This window comes from Lethenteron reissneri, chromosome 7 (genome assembly GCF_015708825.2).
Source record: "Lethenteron reissneri isolate LAM-NWPU_2019-01 chromosome 7, ASM1570882v1, whole genome shotgun sequence".
NCBI lineage: Eukaryota > Metazoa > Chordata > Hyperoartia > Petromyzontiformes > Petromyzontidae > Lethenteron > Lethenteron reissneri.
In genome coordinates, this window is record NC_083785.1 from 406,289 (window position 1) to 427,319 (window position 21,031).

At 45.9% G+C, this 21,031-nt stretch overlaps 1 protein-coding gene across 1 annotated transcript in view; it reads left to right on the forward strand.

Annotated features, from left to right (window-relative positions):
- The first annotated feature begins 15,167 nt into the window (after positions 1-15,167).
- LOC133358565 (transmembrane channel-like protein 1) overlaps positions 15,168-21,031 on the forward strand; it is a 73,466-nt gene continuing 67,602 nt past the window's right edge. The window contains 2 exon segments of the mRNA XM_061576935.1: positions 15,168-15,247; positions 16,688-16,808. Of these exon segments, the coding sequence (XP_061432919.1) occupies positions 16,769-16,808 (40 nt within the window). The 5' untranslated portion in view covers positions 15,168-15,247; positions 16,688-16,768.

Consider the following 21,031-nt stretch of genomic DNA (forward strand, 5'->3'; position numbering starts at 1 on the left):
CCGCACTGCTCAGACAAAGACCCCCCCCCCACCACCGCCACCACCCCCACACATTGCTCTAACCACTGTGCCACTCTTCGCTGCCACCCCAAGACCACTCTGGGCCTTTCTGCGACTGGCAAAGGGAGTGGTGGATACAGGGTTTTGTGCTTTCGTGCATAACTGGGGAGATTTTCCCCAAAATTATATGAAGACGGCCACCGTGCTGCCCAAATGTGTCGGAATGATGGCCAAAGTGGCTGCAGGAATCTGACGCACTGAAGTTTTTTTTACCATAAAATGTGTGTATCCTATGCTCCAACATCATAAACGGTCCCCATGAACCGAAAAATATTAACACCATGACCACTGATAGTTGCATATTCAGCTATACTCGCTGCTCAAATATCTTTTCTTGGTATTCATCAAAGTTTTATTCTGTACATTCGAGTCCGATTTGTGTAAAATGTATTTGTGTGTTGCGACGCTGTGCCATTGGAAGGTTGGGGATGCAGAAGGTGACGATGATGTCGTGGAGGATAGTGAGTAATTAGGTGCGCTGTGGCTAAAGGAGATGACGCTGCGTATAAATAATACATTTCAACTTGTAACGCGCACACAGTATTCACTCACTCTCATAGGGACGGAATGATTCGGAGACACGGGGAACAGCCGCGTGATGAGCGGGCACCACCAATTTCCCAAACTAGGTCTATAAATGAAAGCAAAGGCGTAGCTAGGATATTTTGCGCCCGGGGACGAACTATAAAATTGGCGCCCCCCCCCCCCCCCCCCCCGTTGAATCACATTTTGCTATTACATCGAATAAGGAATACCAATTAAAAATTTAATGAAACATTGTATTTAAAGAAGCAAATTTATAGAAATTATATTACATGGCTCACTCAGTCACTCTCGTAGACTGGTTGACAGTCTACAATAGATACATTTTTCTTGATTTCACTGTCGCAAACTGGTCAACACGTGATAAAAATCTGTTTTTTCTAATGTTTCTCTTTCAACGCTAAGAAGAGCAAGATCGCTGAGACGATCTTGTCCCATTGAAGCAAGCAAATACGACAAACTAAGTTTCAATTTGCTGAACGACCGCTCACAGCTTGCAATTGAAACTGCTATTGTTAATAAAATTTGCAGTGAAATTCGGAAATATGTCGTCTCCATAAAACACAATAAAACCAAGCAGATCCAAAGGAGTTTCTGGTAGAACTTCATTCCGGTTACTGAGCAGCATTTTGCCATCTCCAATTTCTGTGAAAAGTTCATGGCCATTAATGTCGGTGTCATAGAAATTTCCAAAATCTGTGCAATCTCGACGAATTGCATCGACATCTGTGTCGGATAGAAGAGTTTTGACGTCCATCAGAAATCCAAATTTTGTGTTCAGGTCTTTTAGTCGTAAAAACCGTGTTGACAATCTCCTGTTGAAGTCGATAAAATACGCTCTTCATAACGCGCACAATTTCTTCTTCTGCTGAAACTCCTGCATCTCTTGCCAGTTCTCCTGGCATCTTCCGACGTCGCCTAATTCTTCTGTCCACATCGATCCCCCAGGCTGTGCATCTTGTTTTAGCGTTTTCTACAGCAATTTGGCTCAAATCATCACGAAGCTTGACAAATTCATGCTCCAAAGATTCAAGATCAGTTGCTGCTTCCTTGAAATTCATAGTAGGATCCTGTAAGCGCTTCTGAACACGATCAATTTTTCCAAGAATGACATTCCAGAAATGTAACTGTTCTGCATCACTTCTGGTTTCAGGCGTCATAGTTACGTCCTCCGATAATTTGTCTAGCAGCCCTACTAGTTCATCCAGTCCTTCATAGATAGCTTTAACAGCTTCTGATCGTGCACTCAAGCGTGTTTCAGACTCACGCTTTACTGTGATGGGCACAGCTTTTTTTAACTCTTCCCAACGAACTGTTGAACGAGAGAAAAACAAATATATACTTTCAACTGTTCCAAAAAATGATGACAAGTGGATCCTGTTTAGCTAAGTGTACTCCTGCCAAGTTTAAGCTGTGGTTGTCAGTTGACAAACAATGCTCTGTGATTTTTGTCACATTCGTTGTTGAAGGCCGGATATATGCCCAGTCATCACAGCAGCATTGTCATAACATTGTGCCCGACAGTCGGCTAGAGGTATGTTGTCAGATTTCAGTCTCTCGACGATGACTCTTTCTAGGCTTGCTGCATCGTTTGCATGTATCTCGATATAACCTAAAAATGATTCTTTGATAGTTACTTTTTTAGTTTGAAAATCCACATCCACAAATCTTATGACCTGAGAAAGCTGTTCCCGATGTCCTAGATCAGGAGTTGAGTCAAGTAAGATACCGTAGTACCTGTTTTTCCTGATATCACTCAACAATTGGTTCTTTACAGTCGACGCAAGTATGTGGATAAATTCATTCTGGATTTCCGGTGACAAATAAGAAACTGATCCCGGATTTTCTCCTGCGTGCTGTACGTGTTTTGCTAACAATGGGCCATACTGAGCAACGAGTTTGATCAGCGCGAGAAAGTTTCCAACATTTTTATCCTCATCTGCATTCAAATTTTCCTCATGGCCACGTGGTGCCCAATTTTGTGAAACCAGAAACTGAATATAGGTGAGTATTCTTTGCAATATATCTCGCCAACGTTGTTTTTCCAAATGAATCTGAGCTTGAACCACTGCGTTAATTCCAGTACCATCAATTACACTGGTCAACAAAAAAAACATTTTTTTCTGGCCTGGACTTTTGCAGCTCAGATTTGCTCTATCACATCATTTTTATGCTATCGGCATACCCCATTTTCATTGATTTTACCAGAAATTAACTGTCACTTATGATTGCAAGTTGTTGCGAGTGAGTGACTGCTTTAGTGTTAAAATATGGTGCTGTATTTTTAGGATAGTGTGTTTATAATATAATTTTATGTAGATATCCACATTTATGTAATATTTTTCTTCTGCAGTTTTTATTGAAAATGCAATATTTGATATCTCAAAAAACCTGATGTGATATACAAAAACTGATGCCAGATTTGCAATCAGCACCCCAAAATTACATTAAAACCGTTGGAATACCTTATGCCAGAAAAAGTGTGACCAGTGTTATCCTTCGTTTGGCTTACTTCCATGTAGTAAAAGCTGTATGCGGTGGCTAGGATTGTTTTCATGAGAATTTAGTTTTTCTGGCTTTCTCCACTTGTTGAAACCGTTTGTTAACTCAAACGAAGCTCGTGAGTTTGAACTCGATGATGTAAATAATAGACAACAGAAACAGTAAGCAGCGTTATTGATTGGTGAATATAATAGCCACGAACGATTCACTTCCTCTCCGTTCGCTAGTCAGCGTTTAAACCATGCTGGTGTAATTGAACGTTCTCTGGATACTGATGATAGATTGTCTCTGTGCTGAAAAGGCAAGGATCCGAGAGTAATCATTTCATTGCGAAGAGGCTGTGATATTTTCGATAGCTTTGTCGTTTTATCAAATTCTAAGTAGCCAACATCGTGAAACCTGAAACCTCAGAAGATTATTCTATCTCATATTCCCCGTTACTGTCAACAAGTTCATCATCATGTCGTAGTTTCCGCCACCAAAAAACAGGCCAGTGACTAGGGCTGAAAGACTGCGCCTGTCTGTTGTTTGGGACGTTCTTCCATGTAAGTTCTTAATAGGTGCGCGTACCAAAATGTAATTACATGACATGTAGGCTGTGTGTGGCGGGATATATAAACTTTTAGGTTGAGGTGTAGATTTGTGCAGTAGTTTCAGGCTGCCGCGCCCGCCGCAATAAGTTCTAATGTAACGTTGTGAGCCTCATTTTGGCGCCCCTTTACCTTGGCGCCCAGGGACATATGTACCCCCCTGCCCCCTCCTAGCTACGCCTCTGATTATGAAAGTGTTATCGGCTAATTCACGAGTGTTTACATGTGGGAAGAAACCGGAGCACATGGAGAAAAAACACGCGTACAACAGGGCAACACTTTATCCCAAACAGACTGAGCAGGTGAACTTCACATTGTTGCTGTACTGCCTTCTCCTGGCGAGCCAGGGTATGACTTCCTCCTCGACTGCGACTGTTGGACTTCGTGGTTCGCAGAGTTATGTGGAGGCGTGGGGTAATGTAGAGCCCCGCAGGCCAACAAAGCATGAGAGAAAGGTCACGGGCGGGCCAAGTGAGGCAGAATGTCGCCGAGTACCTGAGTAATATAACAAACTAGCTTATATACCCGACGTTGCCCGGGCCAAAAACATATTTCAAAACTACTCTTAAAAATCTAACAGCAGTGCGGACTGACTGTGGTGGTACCTGCTATGATTACAGCAGTGCCTACCGACTGTGGTGGTACCTGCTATCACAACAGTAGTACATGCTGACTCTATAGCAGGAGTTATCGATTCTATAGCACAAAGTACTCACCTGACAGTGGCGTGGTTAGGCCTAGTCCAGTGCAGAGCCTCTGGACTCGCCTAGATTGTCCAGCCAGCCGAGGTGGCACCTTGGCAGGCTGGGGCTGGGCTGCTACCACTGACACCCCTCCCCAGCCACGATCTCCCCGGCCACTCTGCAGTAATATCTACGGCCTATAGTGGTAGCATCTAGCGACTGTATATATTAGTAACTGCACGCATCGGGGTGGGGGGGACATCACACAGTGAAGATTTAAGCTCAGCGTTTAATGTATTTTTAAAGTATTTTTAACGCGAAAGAAAATGTCCCCCTCACTCCCACCGATGGCGTGCGACTTGGCATTGGCCGTCCCCCCACCAAAGGTGCGTCAGTTGGTATGGTCGTGCACGCGTCATAAATAAATAAAGAGATAGCGCAAAAAAATCGCACTAAATCGCTAATTACATTTATTAAAAGTTGACGGATATGAAAAAGAAATAGCACTTGCTCACGGCGGGGCTTACGGCGTGGTACTTGGCTATTTTTAAATCCTTAATATTAAGTTCGCTTGCTTGCTTAGGACCGTGCAAATCTTTCGGTCGTTTTTAAACCCACTTCCCGTGATTCAATCGAGCTGACATTTTCCACACAGACTCGTTGTGCGTGACAATTAATGTTCGTGAAAAAATTTTTCAAAAATTTTACACTTTTTAGGACAAAAATATTATATTTAATTACCAATTGCTTAATGGTGCAATGCAATCATCTGACCCATAGGTGGCAGCCATCTCAAGCCAGAGGACGAGAGGACTCTAGCCGCCACGCATATAAAGGATTTATAGTGAAAAACTTTGTTTTTACTGGTTATACTTATTAAATCCTTTATATTAAGTTCACTTGCTTGCGCGCTTACGACCGTGCAAATCTTTCGGTCGTTTTTTAACCCACTTCCCGTGATCCAATCGAGCTGACATTTTGCACACAGACTCGTTGTGCGTGGCAATTTATTTACGTGAATTTTTTTTCCCAAAATTTTACACTTTTTAGGAAATTTTTTTTTTTCACTAACACAATCATATATTTTTCCTAAACACAGAAAATTATTCAAGAAAACAACAAAAATGTACAATATAAACAATCATACAAAAACTGAAAACCTTTTAATCCTTATATACGACTTTCCTTATATTTAATTTAAATACCAATGTGATAAAAATGAAACTCTTACTCAGGAAAAACAGAAATGAATAATAAAATAAAACCGATGCCACGCATATAAAGGATCTATAGTGAAAAACTTTGTTTTTACGGGTTATTTTTTTATTTAATGGAAACCCCACCGTTGGAGAGCCAAATCCTTCACAAGCGCGCGAACACACAAAGCCACAAACCGACAGACAGACAATTTTTTTTACTATTTTTATATATCGATTTAAAGCTTTCGTGACTGCAGGGATTCATCTTCTTGGTTCGAAACGTCGTGATAATTATTTTGTTATGTTTGATTTTTATGATTTCATTATTTCCCTTTTCCTTCACACATATGGCTCTCCACATAAAATAATGCAAAAAATTTTATACAACCCATCAGCCAAACGACCTTCTTGTATGTGCAAATTACGCAGAAAAGGTTTGGTGGACTGGTTCTGGCTCCAGTCACCATGAGGAGTGGACAGTTCTCCACTCAGGAAGGAAACTGCCACCAACCCATGGCACCTGAGCCGGTTCCCCGACCTGCCTGCGGGCCCTCGATACTTCACGTGGCCTTAAAGTGCACAGAGCATAGCAAAAGCGCCGTAGTGGCATCACTGCCACTTAGTGGTAAACAGCGGTTGCTACATGGGAGTCCCGAACTTTTCCCGGCGTCACTTGCTCTCATGTTATATTTGCACTGTTTTGTTTGCATTGTGGGTGATGCACCATGCCCTTTAGGATTAGGGATTCCCCACTGACACTCGACAAATGTAGTTGCGGTTTTGCCATGCTTGATCTCCGTATTTTATCCAGGGTGAGCACCAGATAGACCGTGTGAGTGTTTGAGATGGAATAAAAGGGGGTGACTGACACCTCCATCACATAGTTGAGTTTAATGTGTGTATATTGCAGTGTGTGTACAGGATAGGGGGTGTAGGGAGCTCTGGGTAGAGGTAGTACCTTTGTTTTCTGGTAGCTGCACTCAATTTTTGAGTGGACGGAAACACTGGTCCTCATCCATCTCCTAAATCTCTGACGTCTGGCTCCTAGTGCCACACCCCGGTAAACCGCTTCAGCTGGCGGGCTAAACGACGTGAGGGGGTGATGTCAACACTGCATCACTGGGCGAATGAACTCCCACGACGGAGTCACCGGCCAGGGCGGAAGGGTCTCGTTAGGACCCAACGGCCAAGTGTTCGGGACCAACGCGCGCCACTTCGTTACTGTGGACTGCGGCTGTGGCCTATCAGCTTTGAAATAGCAGGGAAGGTGGATCTCTTCAGCCTTGGAAGGCCGTCTACCTAGGAGAAGGAAACTCTGATGTAAAACCTACGGCCCGAGGACCTCGCTGTCACCGTCCCAGCTTGCTAGGCCATGGCAGACGAACCCCGGGTTTAAAGGGTGGGGTCAGTTCTGCGCACACTGCACTCCACTTGAAAGCTCCTTTGCGCAGGCAAGAAGGAAATCTTCACGTCTACCCCCCCCCCCCCCCCGGTCTCACTAAGTCCTGTAGCGATGGGAAAGGGGCGAACTCGGCAGGTGTAAGATGACACTGGCAGCCGCAGTCTCAATCCTGCATGCAGGCGGCTCAGGCGCAAGTGGTCGTCTGATGATGACCTGGAAACGACATCATCACCCGGCAGCACCCTGAGCGACCAAGCAGCCTTTTCTAGGGACAGCACTGCTTGCTCCACACGGAGAGGGGCCTAGAAAAGGTGGCCTAAACAAAGCTCGTCTACTCCTCCCTCAGTTGGCTTACCGCGGTCAACGGGCATCTTCATATGCGGTCGAATTACATCAAAGAATCGGCGGCGCATCCCACTCGCCTTAAAAGGTGGGAAAGGACTCAAACTCGCATGCTGGAACATCAGAACCATGCTAGACTCAGCTGACAGCACTCGACCTGAGCGACGATCTGCTTTAATTGCACACGAACTCGCTCTGCTGGATGTTGACATCGCCGCCCTCAGCGAAATCCGCTTTTCAGAGGAAGGCAGTCTGAGGGAGCATGGCGCAGGTTACACTCTCTACTGGTCAGGTAAACCAGCGACAGAGAGACACCGTTCAGGTGTCGGCTTCATGATCAGGGACTCTATCGCTACCAAGCTTGCAAGCCTGCCAACTGGCCACTCTGACCGCATCATCTCAATGCGTCTACCACTTCGTGACCAACAACACGCAACGCTGCTCAGTGTGTACGCTCCAACTCTCCAGGCAGATCCCGCTGATAAAGACAAGTTTTACTCCGACCTACGCAGCCTTCTGCAGGATATCCCAGCTGACGACAAGATTGTCATCCTTGGCGACTTCAACGCCAGAGTGGGCAGAGACTCGGAAACCTGGAAAGGCGTACTTGGAAGGCACGGCGTGGGCAGCTGCAACGACAATGGACGCTTGTTACTTGAACTCTGTGCGGAACAGCAGCTTTCCATTACCAACACCATCTTCCAGCAGAAAGACAGTCTGAAAACAACCTGGATGCACCCTCGGTCAAAACATTGGCATCTCATAGACTACATCCTTGTGCGCCAGCGTGACCTAAAAGATGTCTTTCACACCAGGGTAATGCCCAGCGCCGAGTGTCACACAGACCACCGTCTTGTCCGCTGCAAACTCAGCTTTCACTTTAAACCCAGACCAAGAAACGGTGGCGCCCCGAGGAAGAAGCTCAAAGTCTGCAGCCTTCAGTCTGCCGCGGTCAAAGCAGCTTTCCAGAAAAGCCTACGATCTAGGCTAGAGGAACCGAGCTGCCTAGGAGACTCGCCTCCGATTCCTGAAGCGCTGTGGGACCGCATCAAAACTGTTGTTCTGCAAACATCTGAAGATACCCTCGGATTCTCCACGAAGAAAAACAGAGATTGGTTCGATGAGAATAACTTAGAAGTCCAGGAGCTGCTGTCAAAGAAGAGATCAGCACACCAGGCCCACCTGGCCCGACCATCCTGCCCGCACAAAAAAGCAGCCTTCCGCCTGGAATGCAGCACCATCCAGCGCAAGTTTCGAGAGATTCAGAACGAGTGGTGGACCAACCTCGCAGTAAAAACTCAGGTTTGCGCTGATACTGGCGACTACAGGGGATTCTACGAAGCCCTAAAAGCGGTATATGGCCCCTCGTACCAAATCCTGAGCCCCCTGCGGAGTGCAGACGGGAAAAAACTGCTCACTGAAAAGGACTCAATCCTGAACCGCTGGTCTGAGCACTTCTACACGCTCTTCAATGCTAGCCGCTCAGTCCAAGAACCAGCGATTGACCGCATCCCACAAAAACCAGTGAAAACCGAACTGGATGTGGCACCAACATTACAAGAGACTGAGGAAGCCATTAAACAGCTGAAGAGTGGTAAAGCTGCAGGAGTCGATGGCATCCCTCCTGAAGTATGGAAGAACGGAGGCCCAGCACTGCACACCAAACTCCATGAATTCTTCGTCTGCTGCTGGGAGCAGGGTAAACTCCCTCAAGATCTCAAAGATGCAGTCATCATCACCCTGTACAAGAACAAAGGGGAGAAATCAGACTGTTCCAATTATCGTGGCATAACACTTCTGTCCGTCGCCGGCAAAATCCTCGCAAGAGTACTGCTGAATAGACTGGTACCCGCAATAGCTGAAGATCACCTCCCAGAGACCCAGCGTGGCTTTAGAGCCAACCGGGGAACCACAGACATGGTGTTTGTCCTGAGGCAGATTCAGGAAAAGTGCCGGGAGCAAAACAAAGCACTGTACGTCACCTTTGTGGACCTGGCAAAAGCTTTTGACACCGTGAGCAGGCAGGGACTTTGGAAAATCCTGGACAAGCTAGGCTGCCCACCGAAGGTCCTCACCATGATCGTCCAGCTTCATGAAGACCAGCTTGGACAAGTCAGACATAGCAACAATCTTTCGCAGCCCTTCCCTATTGCAAACGGCGTGAAACAGGGCTGTGTTCTTGCTCCCACGCTGTTCACCATTTTGTTCAGCATGATGCTCCAGCAGGTCACAGAGGACCTCGACGACGCTGATGGCGTATACATCCGTTTTCGTCTCGACGGGAGCGTGTTCAACCTGAGGCGTTTGCAGGCCCACACAAAGACCATGGAGCAACTGATCAGGGAGCTGCTTTTTGCTGACGATGCCGCCCTCCTTGCTCATACAGAGGCAGCTATGCAGCGAATTACGTCCTGTTTCGCGAAAACAGCTCAGATCTTCGGCCTTGAAGTCAGCCTGAGGAAGACTGAAGTTCTTCATCAGTCCGCACCCCATGAGGAGCACCATCCACCAAGCATCTTCATTGAACAAACAGAACTGAAAGCTGTCCACCAGTTCAGCTACTTGGGGTGCGTCATCTCGTCTGACGCCAAGATCGACAACGAAGTCGACAGCAGGCTGGCCAAGGCAAACAGTGCATTTGGCAGACTATACAAACGTGTCTGGAACAACAGAAACCTTAAAAGAGCCACAAAGGTCAACGTCTACAAAGCTGTTGTGCTGACCACTCTCCTGTATGGTGCTGAGTCCTGGGTCACGTACCGTCGTCACCTGAGTCTCCTCGAGCGTTTCCATCAGCGCTGCCTCCGCACAATCTTCAATATTCACTGGAGTGACTTCGTTGCCAACACTGAAGTCCTCAAGTCAGCGAAGGTCATCAGCATCGAGGCCATGGTCCTCAAGACACAGCTTCGTTGGGCAGGGCACATCGCCAGGATGGAGAACCACCGCTTGCCTAAGATTGTGGTGTATGGGGAACTGTCCTCTGGCCATCGCGACATAGGGGCACCACGAAAGCGATACAAAGACTCCCTGAAGAAGTCCCTCACTGCTTGCTGCATCGATCACCGTCAGTGGGCAACACAAGCAGCTGATCGCAACTCCTGGCGGCACACAGTCCACCAGGCCACCTCCTTCTTCGAAGATACCCGCAGGGCCCGTATGGAGGACAAAAGGAGAAGGAGGAAAAACCGTGATCCCTCAGCACCCATCCCAGATGAGACCTATACTTGCAGCTGTTGTGGCAGGACCGGCTTGTCCCGCATAGGCCTCTTCAGCCACCAGCGTGCCTGCAGAAGACATGGATGTCCTTCCTAGATCTTCGTTCGCGAAGCCAAGCCATGATGATGATGACAGGATGTCACAGGCAATCCGTTATTGATTACAAGCAGACGTCACTTCGCGCGACCCTGTAGAACACTGATTCGCGATGGCGCTCTTTGTCTTGGAGATTTTTTTTTACAAAAAAAGAAAATCTAAAAAGCAAAAAAGCACTTACGAGTGAGAAAATGTACCCGCCGCCGTCCTTGTTTACATTCGCTCAGCCAATGAGAGCGTCGTCCACTGGGCCAACCCATACCACACCCCCACGATTTGATTATCACGATTTGTGGTCACGATGAGATAAAAAAATATTTACAGTGTATGTCTTCTTGGTTCTTTCGGTAAAGTCACGTAGAAGGGAAGTAATAAAATAATACAAATAAAACATAATAAAATGAAATAATTCTCACGACGTTTCGGCTACAACGCAAGCAGCCGTCTTCAGGTGAAGAATGAGACACTGCAAAGCTAGGAGCTTATATATAAGCTGGGTTGGAGGTGGAAGAAGAGCGCCTTAACAAAAAGAATGTGCATATCAAGAGGAATTTAGCATATTCATGGCAAATGCGTAGGAGGCGGGCGGGGGGGTTTCAAAGTCATATTATGCCCATGCATTATGCAGGATCAGCCAAAGGAGGGTGCAGGGAGTAGCATTAACAAAGGAAAGGAATGTTAATAGTATGTAGCTGCAGTTACTAAACAACCACGTAGAAAACTAAAGTATAAACTACATAAAAAACTAAAGTGTAAACTGCATAGCATCATCAGTATACTTACTATACTCTACAATAAGCTGAGTTACTAACAGCAAGTAATACATTACAATTCTACGTCGTAAAAATTATATAATATGCTTCCATCTAAACTTTATTTTCTTACATCACACGAGCATACACCGTACTATATACTGCCATAGATAAACCCAACATTAAATTATATACTGTATTGCTATAAACCACCCTATACCTTATACATTTTAATATAACACTATGTATTATTCTACCCACCCTAATGTGTATCACACTGCTATATGTTTACTATACAATTACGATACTATATATTACTTTGTACATTGTATTAAGCATATAAATGTTATACTATTTGTTATTATACACTGTACCATTGACCGTCGTGTCAATGGGTGAGTCGTGGGGGGAAAACTTGCAGCGGAGCAAAGAATCCATTCCCTGCGGAGAATACAATGCCAGTGAGTGGAACGCGGTCTGAAAGTCACCGTAAACGTGAACACAATCAGTTAAGATCCGAAATGGTTTATTACGTCCTTCCAATGATTGCTAAGCCAGAATCCATCTTCTCGGTTGAAATTGTCTCTGTGTTTGTATATGTGGATCGCCTCATGAACGAATCTCTCATGATAGCCAGATGGCTTGCAGAGAACCTCTGTCTTGGAGAAGTCAATATCATGTGAGCCCACTGAGTTGTAACAGTGATCTGCCACGGCTGAGGTGTTTGTCCTACCGTGTTTCAGGTCTGCTTTATGTTCACGGATGCGGTCCGAGACATGTCGTTTGGTTTCCCCAATGTAACTGCTACCACAGAGGCAACTTAGTTTGTAGACGCCAGGGTGCTGTATGTCTGGAACCACATCTTTTACAGACGGGACCAGATCACGGATTTTATGTACTGTGTTGAATCGGACCTGGATCTTGTGTTTAATCAGGATTTTGGAGATCTTTTTTGTGACCCCAGCAATGTAGGGATGGTCTTGAAAGGCTCCTCAACAGGATCTTTCTTGATGGTTGGAGTGATGGCTTTGCGGATTGTGTAGTCGGAGTAACCATTAGCCTTAAGATCTTGGCGTACGTGTTTGAGTTCACTGGCAATGTGTTCCTGGTCGGAGATGCATTAGGCTCTATGGTATAAAGTCTTGATGAGGGAATTTTTCTGGGATGGATGGTGGTGGGAATCCGGTTTTAGGTAAGCATTCGTATGGGTGGCTTTCCTGTAGACAGAGTGGCTCATTGAATTAGGACATCCAAAAAGGGTAGCTTGCCATCTTTTTCGACTTCCATGGTGAATCTGATGGCTCGGTGTATGTAATTGATGTGGTCGAGAAATTGGTCTAGAGCAGGCCGGCCATGTGGCCAGATGACAAAAGTGTCGTCTACGTACCTCTTCCATAAGGTCGGGCGTAGAGTGGCAGTCTGGATGGCGTCAGTCTCAAATTTCTCCATGAAGATGTTGGCTACAACCGGAGATAGGGGGGAGCCCATTGGGGTGCCCTCAGTTTGCTTGTAGAAAGTTCCATTCCAGGTGAAGTATGTATTGGTTAAGCAGTGTTTCACCAGGGGGGGTACCCCAGCATTCAGTTCTTGATGAACCAAGTCTTCAAAGATTGCGATGGTGTCAGGTACAGGAACCTTGGTGAATAAGCAGGTCGTCTGGGGACAGGGCAATCCCCTTGATTGTCGATACCAGGTCAGTAGAGTTTAGTACCGCAGAGGTGGTTTTTCCAGTGAAAGGCCGTAGGATTTCAGACAAAAAACGAGCCAATTTATAGGTGGGGGAGTTGATAGTAGAGACAATGGGACGAAGAGGTGTATGTTCTTTATGTATCTTTGGCAAGCCGTATAATCTTGGTGGCCTGGCTGCAGAAGGTTTCAACGAGAACTGTTTGGTCTGATCAATTAATGCGGTTGAATCAGAAATGATTTGCTTGGTTTTTGAGACGAGGCTGTTGGTGGGGTCTCTTTTTATTTTTGTATAGCTGCCATCGTTGAGTAGTTCTTGGATTTTGTTGTTGTATTCTGTTTTGTCCATGATGACAGTGGCATTGCCTTTGTCGGCTGAGAGGATGACAATGTCATCCCTCTTTTTTAATTGAGCTAATTCAAAACGCTCATCTTTGCTGATGTTGCTAGCTGGCATCTTAGCGTTTTTGAGGGTTGCAGATATTTCAGATCTTGCTACGTCTGCAGCGATGTGACTCAGGCCCTTGAGAGCTACATCTACTCGAGCAATTATATCATTAACTGGTATGTGTCTAGGTGTGACTGCAAAGTTTAGTCCTTTAGCTAAAACGGATTTCAGACCTTCAGAATTAGAACTGTTACTGCGATTAATTACGACTTTGTTAACATCTAGCTTTTCAATGTGTGGGTCCGGTTTCTTGTTTGAGAGGCGGTTGAATTTGGAAATCAAGTTGTCCTTACATTTAGTCGACATAGTGGCAGCTGAAGAGGCAGTCATTTTTTTTACATGTTCCCAATCCGATGTGGACATTGTTGCACTCAAAGATAAGTGTGATTTGTGGAGTGTCTTGTCTAACTGATCTAGTTCGGTGCGCGTAAGTCTGATTTTCTCTGAGATAAGAGCTAAGCTAGTTCTAGACAGAATTCGTTTCGCATTAGAAGAAGTTACAGCAGCAGATGTTAGTGTAAATGCGTTTGGTATTACCTTAGAGTCGCGGCATCTCTTCAGAAAGGTGAGAGACTCGATTAGCTGAGCCTTCTTATCCCGGAGCTTGTTGAAGGATCTCAAAGTTATGTGGAAACCCTCCCCGTAGAGGCGGTTAAATTTCGATTTAAAGCTTTCGTGACTGCAGGGATTCATCTTTTTGGTGTATGTTTTATTATAGGATCGGGGATAATAGGAGTTTTCACGGACCCTACAGTTGCGGAAAAAAGGGCAGCGGAAAAGACGATTTCTGGACAGTACTTTGTTTCTACTTGCATTAATATACCGTTCTACGATCTTGTGTAGAGTCTCCTAAAATATTATTGATTTTTAAATGACTATATTAATTGCAGAGGATAGTGACACTTGCAAATTGTATACAAAATATATGGTCATGTTGCAAATTCATATATATACTAGCTTATATAACCGGCTTTGCCCGGGCCAACAAAACCCACACCACACCCCCACGACAAATTAATCTCGACAGAAATCAATATCAATGCCCGAAACAAAAGGTATAAATGTTGCCATTATTTTTCCGGATGAACCTGCGTTTGCATTACAGCCACCGCGGACCACCTGGAGGATCGTCACAGACCACCGGTGGTCCGGGAAGCACACGAAGAGAACCACTGCCGTATCACAATAGGAACCGTTATATATGTGTGTGGTGTTCTGAGAAGTGCCAGTATGGCATACCATCGTATACCGGCACATTTTGACCACTGCACACCACAGTACAGTAGTGAAATGCCCTGTCATAGACAAGAGCTCCGCAATTTACTTTCTAAACTTCACTCTTGAGGTTTTTGACTAGAAAAAAAATGCCCTTCATTTGAAACAAGTGCAATTTACTTGCGTGAAACCCACTTGTTTAACCAGGCGATATGTCATTCCCCTTGTGCCATGGTTGGGCGGCCACGCTCATACCCGATGCTTTGGCGTACGTAAGCGAATAGCGTGCAGGTGCCGTGCGCAGGGACCGGGTTATGTTCGCCCTTGTGAATGTTTAATGCACCGTGAGCCTTATTGTATTACATTGGGCGTATACAAACCGTGACTCACCGGGGCCCCTGTGCCTTGTGTGTGTGTGCGTCCTCTCCAAGTGGCGTCTGCGGAGTGAGTTCTTGCTGTGAGCGTGCTGCTGGCCTGGCCTGCTCTTCTGTGGGACTCCTCTGCGACCAGGTGCGTCGCATCCTTCCTGCGCCAGGGCTTGTTTATTAGTTTAGTTCTGTAAAACCTGCTGTCGGTACTTTAGCAGCTTCGTATTTGTCACGTGCTCCACTGTGTGTGTTCATGCCTTTATTAAAATGGTGGTTAGAATAGTTCTTATGCATTCTTGGTAACCGAATGAACAAAAAAAACCTGGTAAAAACCGGTTACCGTATAGAGATGTCCAGAGCAATAAACTTAAAGTGTTACCAGTTTAACTGAGAAACAAAGGGAGCTGTCACAGTGGTGTAAAGGGTAGCACACTGGACCAGAGGTTGCCGATTTTATTCCATCTCCCGGCACGGTAGTTGAAACAAATGGTGCTTCAAGTTCCTTAAATCTCAGTATACCCAGTGGCAAGGCATGGCTACACCACAATCGATCGAAATTGGCAGATAGCTTGTGGTGAGGTAAAGTGGGGGTTCTCCCACGTAATTCTTCAACGACGTTTGGCCGGAGCAGAAGGATAGACCAAATATCTTCCAGAGCAGTGGTTCTCAACCAGGGGTACGCAGACCCCCGGGGGGGGGGGGACGTGGCAATGTCCCAAGAGGTACGTGAGGTGATTCATAAATGTGTGAAATTATATCATACACGAGAGTCATTAGTGAATAATCACATATAAATCTGCCAATATAAAATAACGATACATTTTAAATCCATATGGTAACATTGAACGATATAAAGACCTTAATAAACTCATGGATCGTAAACAATTCGGGTTTCCAAGAGTAACCAGCAAGCGTGACCAAATTACGTTATGCGTGCAGGGCGTCCGTTTAATTTTATTTATTCGCTTGCAGTTACTCGCTTGTTAGGGTACCTCACAAAATGGACAATTGGTTAAATATTAATGTTCATTATTCATACATTTATTCCTCAGTGCCATGTTGGGTCAGGCAAGGGGTTGTACTCGGTTGAAATAAATTTAAACAAGGGAGATAGGGTATAGCCGCCAACAAAAGATTGAGAAACCGCTGCTCCAGAGCTCCATGTGTGAGAAGGCGATGGCAAGGTGGTAACGCTACACTTACTGCTGCACTGCAATTTATTATCGCTGCACTTTATTAGCTTTTCTTTGTAATTTCGGTATCCTCTGGTCATTCTTGCAAATCCGTATATCCCTGGTCTGTCGAGATCTTACCACCTGGTGACACAAATACACTTGAATTGGGATTGACTCCTGTATTGAAAAAATGAGGGCTAAATGTAGCACGTAGTGAATTCGACCGCCGTCAGGTTTGTGTGTTCGCACCTACCAATCGGTGCACTCATCACTCACATACCGGTTTACTGGTCGTCGTTTAACTAATCATAATTTTTACCCATTGCATGATAATGTAACACTGTTTATTTTACCCTCGACACCAAAAAACGTGTGATACCTCCGTTGTCTATGTTGTGTGCACGTAGTACGACGTATCCCACGCTGTGCCGGGGCTTGCGAGGCACCGCCACTTGGTGCAATTCTACCGTTACACCGAGCCCACAGTCATGCCGAGGCACAAGCGCCTTGCCATAAACGAGAGTGACGGTAAGCTGTGCTGCTGCTGGGCTGTTTTCGACATTGGCACTGGGACACTGCTGGGGCGGGCATCCAACCACCAAATGTCCATTTTGGCCCAGCCAGATTCACTAACCTTGGTGGCGAATCATCGTTATGGTGGCCCACCCAGTAGCCTAATGTTGCACACTCGAAATAAAGGACGTTGGGCAGGTGCTCCAAATCGAGGGCAAACACATTTATTGTGGTTAATCTGTAGAATACAACAGCACGTGTCACACACAGCAATCTTCACCGAGTCGCCATTAACCACGTGACTGGTGTACACGTCCGGTTACTCATTAACAGTTTTCTCTTAAATCCACTTCTACTACTGATAAACCATCTTTGTCTTTGACAATAACATTTGCACTTTACTATTCGAATATTACTTTAATCCTAAGCTGTATGTCTATCTATACCATCCACTTACACCCATTATCTGTACTGTATGTGTACAGTATACGTACTGTATTTGTCATCATTGTACAACTTACTACTTTACATGTATTCGATTCTCAATAGCATTGCAAGTAGTCATACTCTGGGTGCATGGGCATGGTTATTGAATGAACAGTATTAGGGCTAGAGAATTAAGAATTAAAAGTATAACTGCAGTACGTCATCCTTTACAATGCAGTGCTACAACCCCTCCAATTTAATATATCACAAACTAACAAATCAAAGCCAAGCTTGAAGTCTAGAACAAGTCTAGAACATTTATATAATGATCAAAAACAACCTTTGGGTCCTTTATCTGTAAAATACAACAGCACGTGTGTCACACACAGCAATCTTCACCGAGTCACCATTAACCATGTGACTGGTGTACACGTCCGGTTAATTATTAACCCTGCCAGCCCCACCACAGGCCCAACCCAGTCATCACATGCTGGTGTACACACGTGCATTGTTGTACTGCACAGTACATAAGGACTTATTAAAATGAGTGGTCCATTCCTAATGTGCCCCACTAATCCTCGAGGAGCTGGAGCTGGGCAAGAGTCCTGGTGTGAAACCGATTCACCCTGCAGTCCATTTTCACTGCCGTTTCCCCTCATCGTAATACAATACAGTCGTGTTCTCCTATAACGCGGTAGTAGTTGCGTTCCTAAAGAACACCGCGTTTTGGAAAAATCGCGTTATAATGAATTATATAGGGTAAGGCACAGTTCGCGATAACACATGCGATATGTACGCATGCTGAACAAAAACTGAGGTGCGTGGGTAGCATCTAGCAGCATCCAACAGCACCCCGCCTTGTGTGATGCAATGCCGAGGCAGCCTTACAACTGCTTATTCCTACTCGCAATTCTGTTCTGTACGTGACTCATAATCACAGCCATGTATGTTAGAGCCAAATCCGAATACAAACTCTTACACATTCTGAGAGCATTCGATACGTGATCGTGTGATGCTAAGCTGTCAAATGAGTGTCACACGATATATTTGGTGATGCTGTGTTGGCAAGGGGCGCACAAAGTACATTTAACAAAATAAAACATTTGTCAATAACGCCGTGGCCTTAAAAGGAAATGTGTGTATATATATAAAAAACAGGTGACGTTTCATGCAATAGCCCTTCTTCATAGCACATGAATAGAGAGATAGAGTGGATAATGATAAGAGTTGGAGGCTGCACTTTACACAATTGAGCTTTGAGAATAATTACATATTTAAAATGTTTTTAAACTGGCATATGAATCAGTTTAACACGTAGGCTTTCGCGACAAATTTTATTCATAAAAACGTTTTTTGGTTAGATCGCGTTATTTATAAATGTGTCGTAACCAAAAAAAAAGTGTCACGTTGACAAAAGACAAATAGTTCACTACTTTAGCCCACCGGTGTGTTGAAGAGTGAAACAACAACATTTAAAAATTTTGAGTACGACATTTCGCTGTTAATAGCATCCAGCATCATCGGGCAATTCGCCAGAATGGTGAGGCTCTGCTCTTGCTCCCGGTCTTAAATAGAGCAGCAGCAGGGTGACGTCATCATTTAATTCATCAGGTGCTACGATTTGAGGCAGGGGGGGGGGGGTATTGTAATTATATACTAGATTGGTAATCAGGCAATTGTTACATGTGAGTTGTAGATTAGTAATTAGTTGTAATGTGTGTTATTGTAATTATATGCTACGTTAGTAATCAGTTAATTAGTATGTGTTTCCCCTATAAGGAATTGTAATATGTATTGTTTAATAATATGCTTCCAGGCCGCACTAAGCCTGTAGCTGTCTGAGCGATTAAAGTTATTTCTGTTTTTCTCAATTTCAATGGATTCTCTAATTAGTCTTTGCCAGTAGTAATTAATTTTACACAACACTTCAACGTTATCAAAATCAATTGAGTGTCCCTGTTGGCAAGCATGTTCTGCCACTGCCGACAGTTGTGTTTGAGGTAATTTAATATTTCTTTGGTGTTCTTTTAGTCTTACACTGATGTTACGCCCCGTATGTCCAATATAGCATGTGGCAGAAGCTATATTGGGCAGACGGGGCGTAACATCAGTGTGTAATAAATCCGCTCCAGACTAGACCGTGTCTTTTGTCTTTTGTTTATTCGTTCCTCATTCACAGCTCCCTCACATGCTGGGTTCCTCTTTTCCCTGTAACTCCGTTCCCCGAGCTGCCTCGCTTCCCCACACCGCTGGTTGACGGTGTGTGTCGGAGACAGCCTCCGGCCCGCCACGTGGTCACTGGCGTGCCAGTGACACAGACGTGGTTCCTCCTCAGCCCCTCTCCACACTGACCCGGAGCTGTCTCTCTCCACCCCTTTTAACACCTGGCCCACGTGATACCATGCAGCCAATCATCAGCCTCGCCCCCTGGAACCTTCCAGATGTTGCCATGCAGCTACAGGCTACGCCCCTGGCTCGGGCTGAGGCCAACAGAGCCTATTATTATGGCCCAGTTACCCCCCAGGTGCATCTCTTCATATTACATCACCCCCCCCCCCCCCCCGGTGTGAAAAGTCAGCCACCTCGGCTGGGAAAATGGTGATGCACCGTAACGACCCACCGAGATGTGTAAACCCACGAATGAGCATTTAGGGCGCCAACAATGCACGACTGAAGATAAGGAACGCCAACACGAATGAACATTAGTGCGCCGAACAATGCTTGACTTAAGATAAAGAACACCAAAAACGGCATCGGAAGGGAAGGCGCAACACAACAATCAACTTTTAACGGAATGGAAGTGATTTAGAGCGCGTGCGCGATGCCGGTCCGTCTCCCCCCGTGGAACGTGGTCGTCTTGCTGACTGCCCAGCAGAAGGGGGCAGCGGTGCCAGAACAGGCCCAGCATCCTTCGTGGAAGGAACAGGTCCAGCAGGAGGCCGCTCGTCAGGGGGCGCGGTGTCCTTTAAAGCCTGTGTGTCTGTGGGGAGCAGAACAGGTCCCCCCTGGGGATCAATCGGCAAGCCAGGTAGCATGTCGGGCACATCAGACCCCGGCAGGTCAGCAAGTGGGGATGAAGGGCCAGTGCGTGGTGCGAAATAAGGTTTCAGCCGCGACGAGTGTACATACCAGCGACGCAACCCCGACTGGATGCGAACACATTGGGGATTGTGAACTTCTATCAATTTAACGGGCCCTTCCCAAGGCCTGTGCAGTTAAGGGGATGTACCCACAGGCACCTGCGGAGCCAAGCCGCGTCGCCCACCACCCATGGCATGTCGCGTCGCGACCGACGAGCATATCGCTCGTTCCAGGCCTGTGTCCGGGCCGTAGCTAGCCTGGCGGCCTCCCGTGCCTCCGTGACATGACAAAGCGACTCGCGGACGTGTTCAGGCAAGGACAGGGGAGGTTCCTTCGCGGGCGTAGCCAGTTGCACTTCATTGGGAGGCACGTTCTCCCGCCCGTACATAAGGAAAAATGGCGAGTATCCCGTAGAAGCGTGCGAGACCATGCAGTAGTCAGACAGAAAGCCAGGTATGTGCAAGTCCCAGTCGGTCTGCTTTGCACTCACCGTGTGACAAAGCATGGCCGACAGGGTATGGTTAAACCGTTCCACCATACCATCCGTCTGCGGGTGGTAAGGGGAAGTGTGAATCTTCTTTGTGCCCAAAGCTGCGCATACATCCTGGAGCAATTTAGAGGAGAAGTTACGGCCCTGGTCCGTGAGTAACCTTTCCGGAGCCCCTTTGTCCATCACGTAGCCATTCAGGAATGCTTCGGTGATGGAGGAAGCCAATTGGTCGGGCAGGGGC